This window comes from Amphiprion ocellaris, chromosome 6 (assembly GCF_022539595.1).
Source record: "Amphiprion ocellaris isolate individual 3 ecotype Okinawa chromosome 6, ASM2253959v1, whole genome shotgun sequence".
NCBI classification, from domain to species: domain Eukaryota; kingdom Metazoa; phylum Chordata; class Actinopteri; family Pomacentridae; genus Amphiprion; species Amphiprion ocellaris.
In genome coordinates, this window is record NC_072771.1 from 37,716,795 (window position 1) to 37,738,218 (window position 21,424).

General features: G+C 41.1%; 1 protein-coding gene across 6 annotated transcripts in view; it reads right to left on the reverse strand.

Moving 5' to 3' along the window:
* camsap1b (calmodulin regulated spectrin-associated protein 1b) overlaps positions 1–21,352 on the reverse strand; it is a 31,682-nt gene extending 10,330 nt beyond the window's left edge. Inside the window, exons 1-11 of one of the 6 annotated variants that reach the window (XM_055011492.1) lie at positions 20,927–21,352; positions 19,420–19,586; positions 14,757–15,019; positions 8,335–8,496; positions 6,033–6,113; positions 5,672–5,704; positions 5,074–5,133; positions 2,164–2,305; positions 1,776–1,915; positions 1,555–1,651; positions 126–249 (exon numbers count right to left, since the gene is read on the reverse strand). In XM_055011492.1, coding sequence (XP_054867467.1) covers positions 126–249; positions 1,555–1,651; positions 1,776–1,915; positions 2,164–2,305; positions 5,074–5,133; positions 5,672–5,704; positions 6,033–6,113; positions 8,335–8,496; positions 14,757–15,019; positions 19,420–19,585 — 1,268 coding nt within the window. In that variant the 5' untranslated portion in view covers position 19,586; positions 20,927–21,352. Of the gene's footprint in view, positions 1–92; positions 250–1,554; positions 1,652–1,775; positions 1,916–2,163; positions 2,306–5,073; positions 5,134–5,671; positions 5,705–6,032; positions 6,114–8,334; positions 8,497–14,756; positions 15,020–19,419; positions 19,587–20,926 lie in introns of all 6 variants that reach the window. The other 5 variants (XM_055011491.1, XM_023279411.3, XM_023279414.3 and 2 more) reach the window with 5 other exon arrangements.
* Between the last annotated feature and the right edge of the window lie 72 nt (positions 21,353–21,424).

A 21,424-nucleotide genomic window follows, 5' to 3' on the forward strand; every position in this document is an offset into this window, starting at 1 on the left:
CGTATCTACCCACCCTCGGAGGGCTACTGTAACTGGTTAGAGGACAGGATTATGATGAAGTGGAATGCGAAGGAAAGTGAGAGAAGACTTACAGGGGGTCAGAGTCTTCAGGGTGCAGGAAGTACCTGTTACAGACTTCAGGGCTGCTCTGGTTATCGGCCGCACCCGGACTAACCAGGAAGCTGCGCTTGGTGGCGTTGGAGATGGGCACTGATGGACGGGAACTCTTGGGATGAGCCATGGCTCGAGCTAAGTAGAGAGGAAGACAGACGTGTTGAGCATAAACTCCAAGTAATGACTAGGTTGGCTGATGGTAGCTGAGCCTGGATGATGACTAAGCTTTAGTTCTAAGACCAACTGTAGCCCTGAGTGGAAAAAAACCTTTTCAAGCTGAACAGCAGGGGTGCCAATGCAGAGACTCCAGAATACCAATGCAGGGTCACAACAGCTCAATACCACATTGACCAGCCATATTCAGGCAAGTGCCAGTGTTACCTCGATGTACTTTCTCCACAGTCCAGAGTTTTTCAGTTAACAGTCAAAAATCAGTCAAAAAAACCCCAGTAAATATTCAAATTTAAGAGTCTTGCATCAGAGAATTTTGACTTATTTTTAATCAAACCAATAAACCTAAGCAGTTTCAAGGTATTTTTTGCTCCCATCACATTACTCTCTGTGGGCTCATTTGTCACCTATACAAAAAACAGCACAATTATGGAGAGAAGTAAATGATCGACCGTGGAGTACAACGACATTATAATGTAATTATCATGTAAAAAGAAGGAAAGAAAGTTGAATTTCTCCAATTTATCTTAAAAATAATGGAATCAACATGTAGGCTACCAAATTTTTCCACACGGCCAATACTGGGAAAAAAAGTAAAATTCTACATATTATAGCTATTTTACAACTTACATACTGTATTAAATAATTTTCCATATTTATCACATATCTGGTCTGTGTAAACACAGCCTGTAGTTCAGCCTACTTCAGCCAAAAAGTCCCTGAATTTTTCCCACATGACTGCTAATTGCAGCAGAATGACTCGTGGCTTCCTGGATACATTGATGACAGCAGGATGCATGTTTTTCACAGAATCTGGGTAGTGCAAACTGTTTATTATTGGTCAATGTTTATATGAGACAAATAAAGTGATTTTAATAAAATATTTTAAATTTAGATAATTTTCCAAATGAAAGGGTTTGCTGCAGATTAGTTGACAGAAAGTTGAAAATTAAAGTATTCATCTTGTTTCTATAGCTGTACTTTGTCATTTTTTTTAAGATAAGCTGCTTTTTCAAGGTTTTAAGGTACAGGGGTATGAATCAATTATCAAAATAGTTGGCAATTCATTTAATCGTTGACTAAAGCATGAAAAAAAAGGTGAAAACTGTTAAATCTTAACGGTCATGTTTGGATGTATTGCTGAGACTGCATGGGGACTTTCTGTTCTTTATCTCTCTGTGATTCAAAAAAACATGTATGTAGTTTAATAATACTACATAATGTGTCATAAAAAAGCTGCTTAAGTATCATTTCTGTTGTGCTGCTTACCATCTTTGAACTCTTGGAGATCTCTGGGCTGAACAAACTCCGGCTTGACGGTCTCAAACCACCAGAAAAGCTCAGCGATAAACACCATCACATTGTGCTGCACAGAGAACAAGCAACACGTTACAACAACCTGAATGCGGATGAACAGTGGTGGTTAAGGGCACTGATGCATGATGAGCAAGTCTGAGTAAAACTTCACAAATCTGTGTCACATTCTGTACCTTGAGCACAAGCGGGGAGTAGAGCATGTCCTCCGTCGTCAGATAGAAACTTTTATTCAGGTACTCGTTGGCAAACTCTCTGAGCAGCTGGATGTTGTACAGACTATCAGCGATGGAAGGTACTTCCTTCAGGCAAATATCTGATCAGACAGGCACAGAGTGGGTTAGATAAGGATACAACTCAATGACCTGTTGGCTGTAAATGTCACACTGACTGTACTGGGACAGTAAGCCATGTGCCAGAGACAAAAATAGTATCACACATGGATATTAAATTCACTGTGTTAGCAGAGCAACGCTGATGCATGGACTGGAATAATTCTTCGACGGCAGCTGATAATTATTCGGATGTTGCGATTGAATTTGGGCGTATTAGTGTGCATCATACCCTCCAGCTTCATGAGGTCTGGGCAGTAGTAATGGACCACGGTGAGCAGTGCAGCTCCATCACAAACATCCCTCATCAGATCTTCCAGCAAAGGGAAGAAGGGCAACTGCCGGCCTGAAGCATGCTCCCGACGATACCGAACCTAACCACCAGAGGGAGAGGGTTTTATGAGAGGAGGATCCATAGTAAGAACACAAACGATGGCACTACCAGCGAATGAAACAACCCCAAAACATCCTAAATGCAATGACTAGTGTCACAAGAACAAATCTCTTGTGCTGAGATTCACATCTGAACTAGTCAAAGCATATAATATCAACGGCTGTTTCTCTTTTGGTTAATAATCTAGCCATTTAATTTCAGTGTCACATCAAGGTTCTCCCCAGGAGCTTCAGTGTAAAAGCTGAAACTCCACTTAATCTGATCAGCAGCAGGATTCAAGTCATTTTCAAGAGATGCTACTGCTGAATAAAAAGGCCCAGTAGCCTCATAATCACCAAGTTTAGGGAGAACCCTGACGGCCTGGTTAACTGTGAGGAGATGGAGGTGAAGGTGTTAGAGAAGTGGCATGAAGAACAGAGTGGAGGGTCAGCCTTCCTCTGCTGTTAAGCGGCCAGTGGTGAAACCGCAGTCGAACCAGCCAACGTGAACCTGCCGACCGGGACGGAAACTGGGGTAATCACTGGCCCACTTATGGGAAATAAGTGTATAGTTAGTCCAGAAACTTTCTCGCCTCAGATTCATTAGTTTGGAATACATACTGTATTCAGTTGGTGTGGATGGACATTCCCAGAATCTGTTTCAGCTTCCAGAATTCACTGATCAAACTGAACAAGCATGAATGAACTAAATTCAATGAACTGAAATGATATATCCAAACCTTAATTTCACAAGCATGTACACCCATTACAGACACTAAAAATGGAAAATCAGACCTACATATGATTTGGAGTGACATAAATACAGACTTCAGACTCTAAATTCTTCTGCATGACTCACAAACGTCCACTTTATCTGAACAGCCCTCCCTCTGTAATGACAAATCAATCTGACATTCTCTACTAGTTAAAGAGACACTGATAAAATTAATCAAAATTACTTTTGCAGCCTTGCACAGTAATGTGCAAGATGATTGCATTATGTGATAGAAAAGCAGGAATGACTCCAAGACGAACAAGAAACCTAATCAAGATCTGAATACAAACTCACTCACGGACACTTTATCAGGTACACATGCAATTCAATATAACAGCCCTGCCGCAAATTCTGTCTTTACAAAGATAATAATATCCAGGTTAGAATGACACAGTCTGAGGCATTAATCTAACTCCACGTTTATTCTTGAAGTTGTAGCGTGTAAACCTCATTTACAAACATGAGGAGAGAAGAATATTTATACATTTCAATATAACACACTTCAGTGTACCAACAAACTAACTACAACCTCAATAATAAACATTGTTACATTCATACCACTCAGAAATGTATGTAAACATATAAACTTTATAACAGTGTCTGTCAGAGCTGTTGCATTGGATTGCATTAGAGTGTATCATACATTAAAAGTTCATTTGGTGACTGATATAGCATGCCAATCCCAAATCCAGGAACTATGCACCACTACTACACATGCAGCACAAAATGACAAAGCAGCAAAAGAAACATTTCTCTAAATATAATATAATATAATATAATATAATATAATATAATATAATATAATATAATATAATATAATATAATATAATATAATATAATATAATTTTAATTTAATTAAATAATTCTGGAGTAGGGCTGTTAGGGATTAATTGATCAATTATTTGTGTTAAAATTTCAATTAAATAAAACTAAAAATAATACTAATAAAGGCAGAAGACAAAAGGACATTACGCCTGTCAGAAAATGTATTGTCGATGTGCTTTATCTGGTTGTTCCACTAGGTGGAGCCTCTAGCTGTTTAGTGAGATGGAGCTACAGGTGTGTTTGCTGACTGCCCATAAGGGTTGTATAAAAAACAGCAGTCTGCCTTTCTGTCTAACTGTTAACTGTACCAGTTGTGTTGATGAAATCTGCAGAGCCAGGTTTTACAGAAGGTTGCTGAAGTCTGTCCAAACTAGGATTTTCAAACACTAGCAGGTCGGGAGCTGTGTGAATGTAAGCTGCTAACCCTGCTAGCGTTCATGAGCTTCGTTTTATGCACTTGTGACCGATTCACAACTGACCGGACCAATCACAACCCTTCTACAACCTACTGACAGCTACAGGTATGTTACAGGCGTGAGTTAGCCCGTGACATATGGTGACAGACAGATGGTTAATACAAGGGATATACATGAATTTAATGAAATTTAATTGATTAAAAATAAATTAACAGGCAGCAGACATCATTTGGACTATTGGCAGTTCTGTGTTCCAAGCAGAGAGCATTGTGGGAGTTTAGCCACCATAATAAAGACTCCTGTGATGTTTAACGCCTGCTGGAAAGAGTTCTCATGTAGATGACCTAAAGTGTGCTAAGACAGTGTCATGTGACGTCTAGTGGCTGATTGTTTACACTGTGAGATCAGCACGTCACGTGTAATGATTGCGTTCAAAGCAGCTACATAAGGTCACAAAATGATGTCTGCTCGTGTTATTGACTGATGGAATATTCATTGGTCAGGCTGCCGATTATTGGTAAGGAAAACAAAAAAATTTTTGCATCCCTTGGTTTTTATAATCACCTACCAAAACACTTCCTAAGGACGACTTCTCAGATGGTTCTGTGGAACAAACCATCTGATGCGTCGGGATACAAAACTACACCAACTGTATCGTGTGACAAGTCATGGGGAAACTAACAACCAGAGAAGACAGTCTATATGCTATAGGACAAGTTCTACATAAGTGAATCTTCCCCTGGAAACACTGTACCGCTTCAGAGAGCTCCTCTGGCTCCAGCATGCAGTGGGCCAGCTCGTGCACGACGTCAGGCTGACACACACAGAGCAGAGATACTGTCAGAGGCGATCATGGGCACATAGGAAACAGTGTGTGAGAGCAGAAGAGAAGAGACTGGAGGGAGAATGAGAAAGCAGATCAGTGAGAAGAGGTGGCCAGGGATGGGTCTGCAAAGCAAAAGGAGAGGTGTAGGCATGGATTTGCTCTTATTCTCACTGGGCAAGCAAATACCACACACAGTTACGCACAGAGAGTCCACATGGCCTACTTGAGCTTGAAATGAGGTAGCACATTGCGTAGCTAATAGAAAATCTTTCACAAAAGGTCAGAATAACCTAACACCTGTGTGACATATCTACCACAAGGGGAAAAATTAAACAAAAACTAAACTAAAAAACTAAAAATAACTGTCAGCTCCCTCCCCCTTGCTGACACACTGGCTACAAGCAGCGCAGAATGAGCTTGAATGAGCCATGGTGGAGTGTGCGCCCACATCAACACAGAACTATGCGTGCAAGGGGGAGAACGAGGGAAGAAAATGGGGTTATGGGGGGGCTGGCATCCAACTTACAGGGACTAGCTTCCAATACCATTTGGAGGGAGACTATCCAGTTTGCAGGGACAAGAGAGGGAAGGGAGGGACAGATGAGGAACAGGAGCAGAGAGATCAACAGGTCAGAGGTCACACACAAAAGGATCGGATCTGCTTCCGGTTTAAACAGAGAAAAAGGGTCAGAACAACTTTAAAATTACATTTGGGAGAAATATTCCCTAGAAAAAAAATAAGGATGCTGTTGTCTGTTTTTGCTTGACCCACCTAAGTATAGAAATAAGGAGAAGGCTGGTAATAAAGAAGCTCTGGTATTTTAGGTTTTGGGATTTCTGTAGCTTAAAAAAAAAAAGCAGCTGGAAGTTGCAGTGTGTGGCTTTACCTTTTGGTGGCTGGGGGACTCCAGAGGGTGGTGTTTGACTTTGTGTTCCCTTTCTGTAATCTCCCTCATCTTCATGTTCACCTGCAGGAGAAATGACGACATATTCAGTACGTTCTCAACTTTCAATGCACTCAAGAAAACAGGCTGTGCAGACTATCAATGTTTCATTCACAGTAGTTGTTTCTAAGCAAGATTAGTAAGTTAGCAAAGTATGCTGAGCTTAAAGTCATGAAAGTCATAAAGGTGGCTGCGTTTTAATTTGCTAAATCACCACGGTAACTGATGCTGCACTGCTAACCAGCTCTGAAAGAAGGTTATGTTCAGAGCTTCAGACTCAAATCAGCTGTAAGATTCACCAATTTGTTTCTTGACATTTCTCTGGGTGTTACAGATTCTCAGCCAAGGAAAGACACTCTACCTGCAAACCTGTGCATTACTAATATGACTGAATAAAGCAGTGCAGCTACAGTACTGGACACTGTATGCATTGCACTGCACTGCCAAAGGATCCTACATGCATTCAGAAATCACATAAATATGCTTTTATACATCCTAATTAGCTTCCGAGTCTGTTTTACACTACTGGTATTGAAGCTCACAGACCACAGATTGGAAAATTTATCAGTTCATTTATTACAGAGAATATTCAATCAAAAACAGTTTAATTTTGATTTAGCCAAAAACTAAAGTGACATCCTTCATTAGGAGACTGTGTCAGACCTAGACGCACTTCTTGAAAATCATATTTAGATGTATGATGCTTAAAACTGAACAGTTGTGATGCACTGCGCCTGTATTGATCAGTAAAATACATATATGACCGCATGATTAACAGTTTTCTACCTCTCTTGTATCATTTGCAATAACAGTGCTTTTTAGCGTAATAAATGACTATATTCTTCATAGGTCTCCATTATAACAACCTGTTTCAACTTGACTTAATTAGATGGTGTGTGACTGGTCAATTTTGAGCAGAGGAAGAGTCACATGATGTGCCAAACGGCCCTCTTCTGTCTGAATATGCACTGAGTCTAAAGCAGAAAACTGTGTTAACAAACAAAACTGCTAACCACCATCATGATACTCATCATCTCTGACTAGAGTTGTTGGATACACAAAGAAAGCCTCATGGTACACCCCTCAGGTCACTTCACATCTGTGTATACATGCAGCAGGTCAGGAATCAGATTTCTCCCCTACTATAAGCCTCACTGTAGAAGACTGGCTCACTTCTGAGAACCATTTCCCTCTTTAGTTCACATGTCTGTGTTAGAGCAGCCTGACAGCCCTTCGAGAGGACAGGAAGAGCACAGGTTCTCCTCACAGCACAAGTGTATCGAAACTACTTGGTTAATGTCACTTTTTGTCTCACTTTGGACACAATCATTTTGAATTTGACTGCACATTGCCACAGGTAACAGTTTAGTGTTGTATCTTCCCACTCCTGTTACTTTCTCTGTTTGTTTCTGTCTTTTGTTATGCATATGCACGCGCTCATAATAAACAATTAGAAACCCAGTTACCTCTGTGAATGACTGAGAAAGCTGCATTCTCTAGAGAAATCTTCCTGGGGAACTGCTACCTTGATTTTTGGTAATTCAGTATTTTTTCAGATCAGCAAAGCAAACTGTTACCTGGATACTACATGCAAATGAAAACTAAACAATCTTAAAAACCGATTATTCAGTTACGTAATTTATTTGGTGATTTTTGCCTGCGAGTGCGACCACATGCCATTTGTCTCAGATTTATAATATTTTGAGTTTTGGGCCAATAAAAACACATACTGTGGAATCTGGAAAATTGTGATCACGCTTCATTTGAAAGTTTTCTGACATGTTATGGGCCAAACAATCAATAAATTGCTCAAGTTGCTAGTCAGAGACAGATTAAATTCCCTTAGGAATGTACACTGTCCATCACACAGACACTTTTCTTTTCCCTTACAGTGATTATGTGGGGCATCACGATGATTCATGAACACATTACGTCATGGCTCTGGCTGCCTTGAGCCTTCAAGCCATTGAAAGATGACAGCAACATGAGCCTGAGCCTCTTGTGTGTGCAGCAGAGCCACACTCCGATCTGTTGGCAGTGGCATACAAGCCGCAAAAAGACAAGTGGGCTACTGTCACTTATGATGTCAGGGTGGAAGAGATTATTCATCTCACATAGTGCTGAGTTTCAGCTCATGATCACAACTGGCTGGATTTTAGAAAGTTAAAAAGCCAGGCAGAGATTTTAATCCATGCGCTGGCGAGTTTTTTTTATATCTGGGTTGTGTGCGTCTGTGTGTTTGAACCTTGTTGATCCAGAAGATCATGGCGTCCTCCAGGTCGAAGGGAAGCTCCTTAGAGGCACTGAAGGTAGAGAAGCGCTTGACAGAAGCCACCACTTTCTCGATGCTTATCATCTCCACCGTGTAAGCCATCATCAGGGCATCGATCATGGGCATGTGAGCACTCTGGACAAGAGGGAAAGAGAAACAGAACAGAGGACAATTCAATTTTATTGGATTTTTTTCCCCAGTTTCCAGTGCAATTAAGATCAAAGCTGGAGGCAAACAAGCAGAAATTGCTATGTAATGAAGATTTACACAAACAACGTGAAACACTATGGAGCTTATTAGTGCAGAATATAATCTAATGTGATTGTTTATGTTGCAACTGCAAGAAACAATGAAACTCTGAAATAGCATTACACAGTTACAACCTTCCTACTAAATCTCACTGTGTCATACTCTTGAACAGCTGGCTTTTTGACCCATATTCCACCGATTTAGCACTGCATTCTTATAACACTGTTGGGACTTATGATGATGAAAAAAAGAAATTTGCAAAATCAATGCAGCTCTGTCCAGTCCTTGTCAAAACATGCAGCCTACATTGCCCACAATGCACCTCAGGCTGCTAGCCTCAATCTGAGGTACAGAGAGAGCTACAGAGGTGTGGAAACCTAACTTCTTTCTGAATCTACACCTCAACGTTTTTTAAATGTGCTAATTTGTAGTCTTTAATCCCAACCAATGCCAAGGCCTTTGGAGACTTGAAATTTGTCCCACAGTTTTTCAACATAAGCAGGATTAATCCACAACTTCCCTTCCATCATGTGAAGGTTACATTCTGTTATAAAAATCTAGCTAGTAACTAGTGGGTTTTGGTACTTAAAGCCACCATGGGACGTGGATAAATGGATAAGAATTATTGGATAAGAGTACTGACTCATTCAGAGCTCCAGTCGGACAATCCTGTGGATCCTAAACAATTTTTGAAGCTTTAAATAACCACAAAGGCTTAATCAAAGATGAAATCTCTCATTCAGCACAGCAGGCGTTCATCGTTAAGCCCACTTTCTACATTCTAATGCAATCAAGAGGCCCAGCAGGGGCATCACTACTCTAAGTGGCCTAACACCTGGTATCTACCCATCAAAACATCAGTCCTTGACAGCCAGGATGGGAATTAGAACCAACCAAATAAAAATCCTTCTCCCCTACCAAGTAAAATCAACCTGTACTTGTAAATCTCACTTTATATAAAAGTCTGCAGTTAAGCGTTATTCTTATTCCACATTACAGCCAATAATACACCACCTGAAACTTTTACCAAACAAACATATAACAATACACACCATTGTTTCAGTCAGTGTTTTGTGTAACATGCTGCTAGGCTAATCCAATTGGTGATGGAAGTGCACAGAGATTAGGCTCGTTAACATAACGAATGAGGGCTATTCAGAGCTTTCTCCGCAGCATGACCTACATGGACACAAACAACAATGAAAATACACACTCAGAAGAGACTTACACCAACACTGTAATATTCGAGGCCAGGGCAAGTCAGTACACGAGCAGATGAAAGCTGAGCGTACAAGAAGCTAAAGACTGCTCAAGTTTTGCTGGTCATTTCACTCACTTATAGAGTAGCTACTGTTCTGCAGAGCTGCTTGCTTTTTTCCCCTCTTTTTAATGGCAATTTAAGCAGACAGACCAAGTCAGATAAATACATGTTTATTTTAGACTGGCTGATCTCTGCCAACAACTGGGTTAAATCAGGGTTACTCAAACTCTGACCTTGTATAGAACAGTTAGGTCATTGTTTGACACTCTGTGCACAATCTTGTCAAATTAGGACATTTTTTGCCCAAAAAGGTAAGAAACTCCACTCATGTACTGATTTGACTAATATTTTGCAACAGATATTTCTTTATCCAACTTCCTGGTCATAAATTCTTCAGCTGACACCCACATCTCCTCCTTCAGTGGAAAATTCCAAGGCCATCAATATGCAAACATGTTCCACTTTAAACGCTTAACTATAGAGTGAAAATTCAGTCCCAATTTATGAACAATTTAAGCTCCAAATTCCCACATCAGACTTTTGCAAGGTAAATATTTGACCAGGGTTCACTTCCAAAGTAGCTGTGATATGAAATCTGAAAACAACCTTTTAGTGTCAAAGTTTGTGCATTTAACATTTAGTACAGTGGAGCTCAAACATCTAAGGGAAACAAAATTGACCTAATGTGAGTGGAAGGAGCTTTTTGCCCCAAATAACTCCTTTCAATAAGGTCAGAAAACATGGATTTTTACGTAAAACACACGAGCATCTGATCGTTCATGCTTCTTGACAATTATACAACGTTCTAGAGTCTCAGCAACTGACAAATATAATACAAAATTTCCAGAATATAAAGATCAATATGTTGTAAAAAGCCCTACTTCTTTACTTTCACTGCTCTATATCAGGTAATGAAAAGCAGGACAGGGAACAAATGTGTAAGGATTTTAGGTTAAACATGACATACAGCAGGTCTGAATGACTAATCAATTTTAAATCAAAATTAGAAACAATTCAATTAGCAAGTCGCAAAGGCAGCAATTTAGGATATAGTTTATGCACAACATCTGACCGTTGGTTAAAACTGTTGTGTCAGTTGTTTTACAAATTCAAGCCATCTTTCATGTGTCACATCAGGCTTCTGAAGGCATCTCATGTAGCAGTGCCTTATTGTTTAAATTAATGATCCAGCAGCTACTGAAATGAAATTTGACTTTGACATATTGTGTCACAAACCAAATTGCAATAGCTATCAGGAAAATCACAATCAGATCTTTATCCCAAATTGTCCAGCCCTACGATACAGTATGGAGAAAATAATCCATGTGAACATTAATAATGCAGCAACAGAAAATAACAAAGAGCTCAGCATCAGAAGTACTGCCTTTAACACCTAAGTGTCAATAAGAGTCTCAGTAAAATCATACAAGGGTAAGTATAACAGCATGAAGTGCTGTTCAATCTTTTGTTCCCCTCCAACACTCTGCCCTTCATCAGCACAGCATGCAGCCCCCCATGGGAAGCTGGAGCTGCTGTTGCCCAGAGCTCTGTGAGTGCACGTTGATAGACACCGTGCACGCACATACAAAAGTTCAGACTGACCCAAACCAATGGACAGCTTCTCAAGGTTTTACGAGGCCCAGTTGTTGCCCCAACAAGAGTCAGACGAGGTGCAAAGGAGGTGTCTGCAAGTATACGATCTCTTTCATTCGCACAGACATGCACACAAAGTAGAAAAATGTGGGTTGCTATGGAAACGCCTTGTCAAGTCAGCAAACTGGGAGGGAGAGGGGGGGTTCCAACAGTCTATCAGAGATAAGCGGTGTCCTGCTAAGGATTTTCTATCCCCTCACTGAGCTTTGTGTCTGGCTGCTTACACACAGGCCTGTGTGGATTATTCTGTCAGACTGCGAGCGGAAAAAGCAGACGCACATCCCTTACTAGCCGGCCTGCAGAGAGCAGGCCTGCTCAACACCATTGCTGGTTTCCATAGTAACAAAGGGGTAGGAAGATGGCTGAGAGCGAGTGAGCTGGTTGGTGTTCATCCCCATCCTGCGTGAAGTGCTCTCGGTGAAATTGTGAGACACAGGATCTCATTTCCGTGAGTAGGTGGGGGCTGTTGTGTACTTGATTCATTATGCTGTGACGTGGAGCTCTTGATTCGGGGTATGCGGATGTGGGCTACACACTGAGGATATTAAACCTCTGAGAGCGGATCTGTGGAAATCTCATAAGCATTACACATCACAAAAGGTCAGCAGGGCAGGTCACCGGTGTCCTGCACAGGCAGATATTGTTCCTGTCAACATATTTAGCATTTTTCTGAGAAGCAAGCTAATGAAAGGCAGAGTAGCTGTGCTGGATTACAGGCATTTAAAGAGCGCATTAAAGGACAGAAGGTTTTCAAGTGCCAACATTCTGCAAATGCTCTTAACAGATTGATAAAAGGCGAAAAAGATTTTGCATACAATAAAATCCATTCTGAGAAGTATTAGCACAAGGGTAACCCTCTTACCATTGATGCTGCTGATTAATCTGCCAGTTCCATGAGGACACAGGCTTCCGTTATTCAGTAGGATTTATGGATTTTTTGTTATGAACTACCCAGGCATCTAACATATCTGATGACATCTTTGAAAAAGTAGGAGTTTTACATGCTATTAAGTGTACAAGAGAGAATGCTCATAGATACAGGAGTTAAAGTAATGTCAGTGAATTGCAACTATACTACAAAAGTAAAAATATGCATGTCTGGTAGTCGTGCACATGCACAGATTATGTACATGCGACCTACTGCACATGTATGGGACAGTGTCTTCCAAGGGGACTCCTGCAGACTAGAAAGGTAGTATGACATTTTTTTAATTAACACTTAAAACAGTCTAATTACACCAGTCAGAGTTGGAAATTACGACTGATCACCCGATTCAATTTACAAAGTCCAGAACCCAGTAAACTCTACACTGTCTAGTCTAATAAATAAACTACCTTTTAGGCAGTGCAACAAATGCAATAAATCATTATTAAAGTAACCAACAATGCCAGCAGTGCAATTTCAACTGTGATACTGCACAGCCTAGCTCTGGATGCAGCCATGCTGTTTGAATAAAGTTTACTGAAACCAAAGTGCGCAGGGGATTTACGTTTACACTGAGTGCAGTCGACTGACCCATACAGTGTGAACAAAGAAGTCGCAGGATGTAGCTGTGCAGGAAGGTCAATTAAAATGTGTGGTGTGAGGTAACACGTTGTACAAGATTAAAATCACGCAGCATCCACCCAGCTTTAACAGCTAATGCTACTGGCATGTTGTAGCTGACAGACAACACCTGGTGCACTGCCAAAAAGTTCCAGATGTAACTCACTGTCTAAAATTTCCCTTCTGAGAGTGCAAGCGCACAGACGTAAATAGACTTCCAACAGCGTTTTGAGCACAAGGTGTACCGAACAGAACTTTCATACAGAACCAAACTGTTCTCAGCAAACGGTCTGAATATTCTTACATGGTGTTTGGAGAATTATGAAGAATATTGTGCATTATTTACTAACACACAGATTAAACAACCAATGAGCATAATAACTGCAGCTTAATCAACAAAAACAAAAAAAAAATGTCAGTTGTGACCATAAATGTAATTCAAATCAAAACCAAATCAAATTTATTTATAAAGCACTTTAAAACAACCAGAGTTGACCAAGGTGCTGTACAGAAGCGTAAAAACATGATCAAAAGATAAAAATAATAAAACAAAGATAAAAACATTAGATCAAAATAATAGAACTAAAAGCAAAATACACAATAAAAACATGAAGAATAAATAGACTAAACTGATTGGAGTGCCCATCCCAGATAAAATATACGTGCACATGAGAACAACAAACCTAGGTGGCGTGAAATGCCAATGAAAAGAGGTGGGTTTTAAGATTAATTAAATAATCAGTAATAATGAATAACGGTCAACCCCAATCTCTTGCTGCGTTTATGTTATATACAAACACTGGTGCACTCGGTCATTATGAGACACTACAACTATGTGCTAATACTGGAAAAATACCAGATTTTGCACAAAATGAGAACTGGTCCTAATGTTGGTTTATGGACATTACAAGAAAAAACTGTTGTGGAGAAACAGAATGAAAATAAGGCTGAATAAACACTTCCAATCCATGCTAGATAACGCCATTGCCATTGCAGAGTTACAATCACACCTACGTCCTAATCACAGCCCCACCTTGCAGTGTTAGTCCTCACACAGCTAGCACAACAGGCAAATTCCGAATGTTAATTTGAATAGAAATGATAAGGGCGCAGCCAAATCATACTGTTCCACTAAGCCGAGCAGCAAAACATGTGCAAAACTCATCCATACACAGCATAATATGCAAAACTAACTAAAATGTCAAGTCTGTTTAAAAGTTTGTTACACCGTCAATACAGTTGAGGGCTATGAGTGTCTCAAAAGCCTGTCAATGAGATTGTTGGCACTGCTAGATAAAGAAAAAAGCAGTAGCTAATTCAACAGATTTCACCTTGGTTAGAAAATGCATCAGAGCCAGGAAGATATTACAGGTCTCATTGCAGGTATAACGAAAAGTTGTTGTGGCTTCTGGCTGGGTTTCCTTCTCCTCTGACAGGCAATTCGTACTACAAGTTATGTTCCATAAAAGCTAATGCAGTGTCATGGCATGTGTGGTGCTCCATGTGTGCACTGATCAGTAAAAGCATTAATTTTATATCAATATTTGTGCAATTTGATTTCACCCAAAGCAGCAGCTAAATGTGAAAAAAGTCAACTATCACAACTCAGTTATCAAAGAGGACTTGAAGTCATTTTATCAGGAAACTACCTCCAAGGTTAACCCAACTTTCAGCACTTCCACTCACCATTTTGATGGGCATGCAGGCCAGGTCCCCTTCTGTTACGGGTGTGTCGTCACTCTCTACAACGTAAATCCCCTTCCTGGACAGAGCCTGGATGACGGACAGGTGGGACTGAAGAGACGCCGCCTGCTCCGTCTTCAGGATGAGGGCACAGACACGACAGTAAAGCTCGCAGGACAGCAGCAGACGAATTACCGGTGGCTTGATGTGTTCCTGGTCATACTGGTCTGTGTAGAACGGGTCCCTTAAGTCCTCTGGAATATGGTCTGCAATGGAGAGAGAGTAGCAGATGAGTTGGCATGTTGTCCTAAAGTTGTATGTGCAGTTTAACTTTAGCTTGGTTAAATTGTGGCCTTGATTAAAGACAGATTTAGAGGTTAGCTGCTATGGTAAAAATACAAAACATACTGTGAATGGAGCAGGAACAACATCTTTGCTCAGCCTACATTTAACAAAACTTTTATGGCGTCAACACGCTAAAGGAATGTAACAAAGCATATCTCTTTCCATGTAATATTTGTTCAATGCCGGCTTCAGTTTACTTGGAGCAAATAGGACCATTTGTGATTTTAAGTCATAGCCTATTGCCTGAGGAGTACACTGGAAAACAGATCCCTGCTAAGGCAAGTCCTCAGTGAGAGCAGGCTTCTCAGGTGACACTGTGGACTTTGCCAGCACTAATGTAACAATGCTGGAGCCACGAAAACAAAACAGAAAAACCGGTGATCTGCAGAGGCGATTCTGTTGCTTTGGATGTTAAGTCATTCTTTAAAACCAGAAACCGCAACCATATAAGGGCATGAGATGGAGCAGCTCACTTGGGGCATGCCCAAACTAAATTCACACTGAAAGGTAAACCACACATCGAGGATTAAAACAGGTCTAAAATCACGCACCAAACCTGTCCTGTCCTGCACTACACAAAACGGTGTGGCAAAAGACATGGCCCTGTTCTGTGAAATCTGCTTTGAACTCTGCCTTAGCCCCAGTAATTCAGCACAAGCTGTATTTGTGTATATTATGTGTTCTTTATGTCTGCACTGGCTGTCTGTATAAAGGGAGCCACTCGTCAGCAATCTTCTGTTCACAAAAACAGGAAGGCAGAGAGACAGTTTCTTCCAGCTGGTTTTGTGGATGATAATCTACCGAGCACAAAAGCTGAACTGCACATGTAAGAATAAGAAAATATAGAAAACCATGACCTAACAGAGATATACCGCACTGTTACTTAAGGCTGCAAGGAAAAATGAGATTCAGATTCCACCTGCATGTGTAAAGAAAATATCATCTCTGCAGATGTTTATATGGTCAGACGAGGCTATTCTATTTGATTCTGTGGCCTCAATCATTAAATTTCACTATGATGTTGTCTGTATAACATGCTGTTCATTATTTACACCTTAAGATAGGAAAGAATGTGACAATTCCATCTTCATGAGAACACTTTTGTCAGAACTACAATTGGTTAAGTTTACTGACTTAACATCACAGTGGGGTTAACTTTTAGATATTCGTTGACTGGTCTGGTGGCTCATCTTAAGCTTAATGGGGCTACTTTCTTCATTTGCCTCTGCCCATTCTTGTGTACAGTCATCACAGTCCTGTCATTAGCTGATGCCACTTAGGAAGCAATTATGAGCTTCTGTTTTGCTGCATCAAATCTCTCTGCTGGTGTATAACTAAAGATGTGTTGGCATGTGAGAATGAAACTGTAAATAGATTTGAATGTAAATGGCAATTTCAATAAGATGCAGCCCTTATTTCAGTAGCTGCTAATGCTCTCATACCATCCACCCTGTATTCTGTATTTCACATGCATCAGTGCAACACAGGCCTCACCATATGCTGTCTGCCCCCACACACATGTTGTAAATAAGGATGTTGTTGTACAACAACATTAATCTATTGTGCATAACACCCTGCAGTTTGGACAATTCCTGGAGAGCTTTGTCTGAGTATATAAACACATCGGAACAGTGGGAGTAATTGTGTATGAAAACAAAGGGGTCTGGCCGGGGCGAGTCTTCACGTCTGACTTCATTCCACAGACACTGATGTCCTTTGGCAGCTGCCCCCCACCTTCCTGCCACCCAGAGCCAGGCTGAAAAATGTACTAACTAGGATGGGGTGGAGCATTAGGCCAAGGCCTGGCAACAAGACGCAGGATGTCCTACAGCAGACGCAGCCAACCATGACAGTACGATACTATGATCAGCACAAGCAGGGCAGAGCAAGCACCAGCATTGTGCCTGCAACCATGACAGGTTGTCACTCGCGCTAGTGTTGTGTCTGGCTGTCTGTCGCTCAGGCTGGGAGCAGCTGTGGCACAAGCAGAGGGCAGTGGGACAGGAGAGCATGTACACAAACACAGACTTGCACGATCAAAGCCAGGTAAGAGGGGAATCACGCAGAGGAAGACACAGCATCTGAATCCCTGACGACTCCCACATCACGAGATGGTTGGACTTATTTATAATGGAGCTACGTCACATCCACTGTTTACACACCGTTCCTGCCTGTCAGTCACTGCACAAGCCGAGCAAACAACTGTGCAGCATTAGCATCGTAGCAGACACCATATGAGCCATAGGGTGAAAATAAAATGGGCCTAATATATTCAGTCCCCACGGGAGGAAGATAATTGCATCTGCACCTGAGAGCTGCCTCCTTCAGGGCCACCTCTGGGGACACTGTATGTTTTTGTTCAGAACAGCATCTCCCCCCAGGTTGATCTGTGGTGCATCGTCTGTATGGACATGCTCTTATGCTTCATCTTTCGGCCTGCATTGTTAGCCACAGAGTAGGATAACAGATGAGGAAATGACCAAGCAAATGCCTACAGGCCTTGGTATGAGCTCAGATGAAAACATGAGGGAATTAACCTTAGAGCAAAGGGGGGCTTAAAGTAAGATACTCTGCTATAACAAATAAGCAAAGGAGACAATAGCTTCCATCTATAACTTGGATTACCATTAAAGCCCTAGTCTTACTGTCATTTGTTTTGAATGAAAGCCACAGTAACATCAGGAAATCTGTTTAATGACCACAGATATGTACGAGACCGCAGAATACAAAGCAAAGCTTGTATGAGCCACTGGAATAATGGCAGATGATTTGACGAGAGGCTGCACTGATGCAACAGACATGCAAAGCAGTGAATTTTGGTCCTTATGCATCAGATAACTGAGGTTTACACTGACTAAGCGCCAACGCTAGGATAAGGGGACGCCCAGTAGCACATCAAAAAGGTAACTAGGAGCCCCTGAGTAAAACAATGGCTGTATTCTCTGATGTTAATCCTGCTATATTTTCAGTCGCTAATGATTAATCACCTGCCAAACAGTCAAGATGGCCTCTGTTGGCATGTCTGAGCTTGGAGGTTAAAAATGTATTAAGTGAGTGAAGGCTCTCAGAGAAAAATTAGGCCAATGTTCACACGATTTTTGCCTCATGGATAATATATAGGTAAGCACAAGGAAAAACTGAACTTCAAGGTATGTAATAATTAATACTTATGTCATCTGACGATCTCAGTTTGTTTTAACAAGAATGCAATGCTCATTATTTCACAAAATACTTAACTCCTAATGATGGTGGGTGCCTGTTAGCAGAGCAAGCAAACTAACTAGCAAGAAGAAACAAAAACACACATATATGACTGCTTATTGCCATCAACCACCCTTTGGTAAACTTCTCTGCACACTCAGGGACTAAGTAAACATAACAGTCAAACATTACTGATTTCAACACCTAGATATGTTCTGCATTTAGGTCCGAACAACACACAGCTGGCTACAGTGGCTGCACATATAAACATTTATATTTATACAATGAATTTTCATTATTATGCAAATATTTCTAATATTCTTTCCATTCCGATTACATCATTGGAGGTAGATTACATATTAGAAATGTCTCTCAATACAGCCTAGAGCATTTCCACAAGAAAACTAAAGCTTCCAAAATGAGCATGAAATCTGAGGAAACTCTGGTGTTGAAGGTGCCTAGTTCTACAGCCATGCCAAAACAGATCCCTAAAAGGCTGTCTTGAATTTCACACAACTTTTCTCATGCCTGAAATTCATCCAAGTTTTAGCTTTTACAACCAAAGACAAGACAGGAAAATCTGGCCTAAAGGCCCACCTACTGATGCTGATATAATCTTAACAGGGAGTGTGAGTGACTGTCAGTGCAGATCAGTATTTTCCATGTTCTGAGTGCAGGCTAACAAATATAGAATAATCCTCAGTGCTTGTCACTCAGTCTGATTTGGGCTCAACTACACTGGCCACCCTACCAGACTGGAAGGATCTGGTGAGTCAGTGAGGAAGGCTTCAGTTGCCAAGTGTCACGGGGGAATTAAGTGTTGGCTCGATTGCACACATACACAAATATTTCTTTCTCTTGGGCTTTCGCTGTCAAGGTTTCTCTGCTGAAGCACTGCACAATCTGCTGACCATCAGTATGTTGAGGATGGTAAACACATTGTTCCAGCAATAACATGTGAAATACTTTAGAGAATATGAGGAATACATTCTGCAGATTCTCAGGAACCAGCCCCAGTTCTGTTGAACTCAGAAGAATGCTACCTTTGAAACATGTCACGCTACATATACAGATATTACTGACAAGCAAGCCAACAGAAAATGGAAATTAATTTACTTACCAATGCCATAGGCTTTGGCAAACAGCCACCGCAGGTTGGCAGCTATTTTTGCTCTGGCGGAGTCATACATCTCCAAAGGTACAATGTCCGTTGTGCCTTCTGCAACCCCTGCCAGTTCTACTTTTCTCCTGGTACTGTCCCCGCCAGCACACAAGTCAATATCCATCCTTAAAAAAAAAGCAAACAAAAAAATAAACACACAGTTAAAGTCAGAATTATACAGGACATATTGCTGAGTAAGAGACACGGCCAAATAACAGGATATCAGACATCAACACTCTGCCAAGTTGCAAATCCCCTTGGAATGGCTTGTGAGTGGCTAGGTGCTCTATTAGAGTGATTATCCAATAAATAAATAAAATCTCATTGCATCTGGTGTTTGTTGATTATTAGGGAAAAAGTTGTTTTGTGTGCTGCTATTTATCCCAGTTTTAGTGGTCATTAGCTGTATATGTGGTGTTCAGACATAAGTATCAAAGTGGCATCTCTGCAGACATGATTACAGAGTGGAGATGGTGTCTCTGCAGTACCTGATACTTAAATGTGCCTACAGTGAGGTCCTGATTACATCAAGGAAACTTTCAGGCAAAAACATTATGTACTGTACACAAGTGCAAAGCAAAAGATATCTGATATTGGTCTACGTTGTGAGCACAAGCTACTTTATGGTGACCGATCTTATTGACAGTAGATAAAACAGCCTATACACACTTTCACACTCATAAACAACCTCAGATGGCGCAATAAAACTCTGATACTAGTGTAGACTCCCTATTTGCAATCTCAGTGGCTTCTTTAAAATCCCTGTGTCCTAACTCTTGATTGTGATTTGAAGAGTTTTGCAGCTTTGCTTTAAAAACTAGAAAACAATGTTATTGTTACAAATAAAGACAATCTGCAATTAGCCATGCAGCCTGGCGATTCTAACCAGACTTAAGTTGGTAATTGCCTGCATAAAAATCACTGCACTTTCACTTTTAATTCCTCCTCTAGGCTGATGTCTTGCTATTACTTGAACCACCGTTTACAGAGACGTCTGGCAATCTTACTAAAACGTATAATTACCTAAACAATAGGAGAGCAGCTTTTTTAATTACACTAATTATACTGTGGCAATTTTAAGGGAAATCAAATGCGTAAACCTGTTTAGACAGACTATCACACAAAGCTCATTAAAGGTTTTTGTTTTTTTTTTAAACTGAAGTTATTGTGAGCTTAAGTTATTGTTTGTTACCTGTAGCATTATCTAACGGCCCAACACTGGCACTGATGGACAAGTTAGCTGATTTAACTATATTTAAACGTTGGTTTGCTGATGCCAGGTTAGATATACTAACGGGGGAACTACCGTTACGTGACACGGTACATATTTCCCCAACGTTAGGTTTGCTAAGCGGGCCATGCGTTCAAATGCAAAGCGGCTAACTAACGCCGGCTAACCGTTAGCTCGCTTAGCGTGGAAGGTCCACCGTGAATGACGTTAGATAGCTGGCTGGAAAGACGTTACCTTGAAAGGTGTGGTGTGTCTCCAAGTCACCCTGCGGTTCCGTCGGGGACGAACAACTAATCAAGGACCCGCCTCGTCGCACAGGAGCCTGCTGCCGTCAGGAAAAGACACAAGCGGCGGCAGCAGCGTCGCATTGTAGCCAGCTAATAATGCTAAAGAGGGGAGGCGAGTCTGTGTGGTGTCCTCCCAGCAACAAGACCTGATTCGCGGCCTGTACGACCACCGATCCACGGCACACACGGACACCTGGAGCGGAGAGGGGGAGGGAGGGAGAACGGGGGTCTCTCCGGTGAAGAAGCACGACGTCCTCTGAAAGTAAAAATAAAAGCTTATCTCTGAATGAAATGCCTCATGTTAGATAAAAGACGGCGGGCGGTGTGTTCGCGCTCTGCCCATCGAAATGAAATTATCATCCCAGCCTTCCTCTAGGAGACCACTGCGCATGCGTGATTAGCTTCCAGACTGTGACTAGTAATACTGGTAGTAACTGCCAAATTA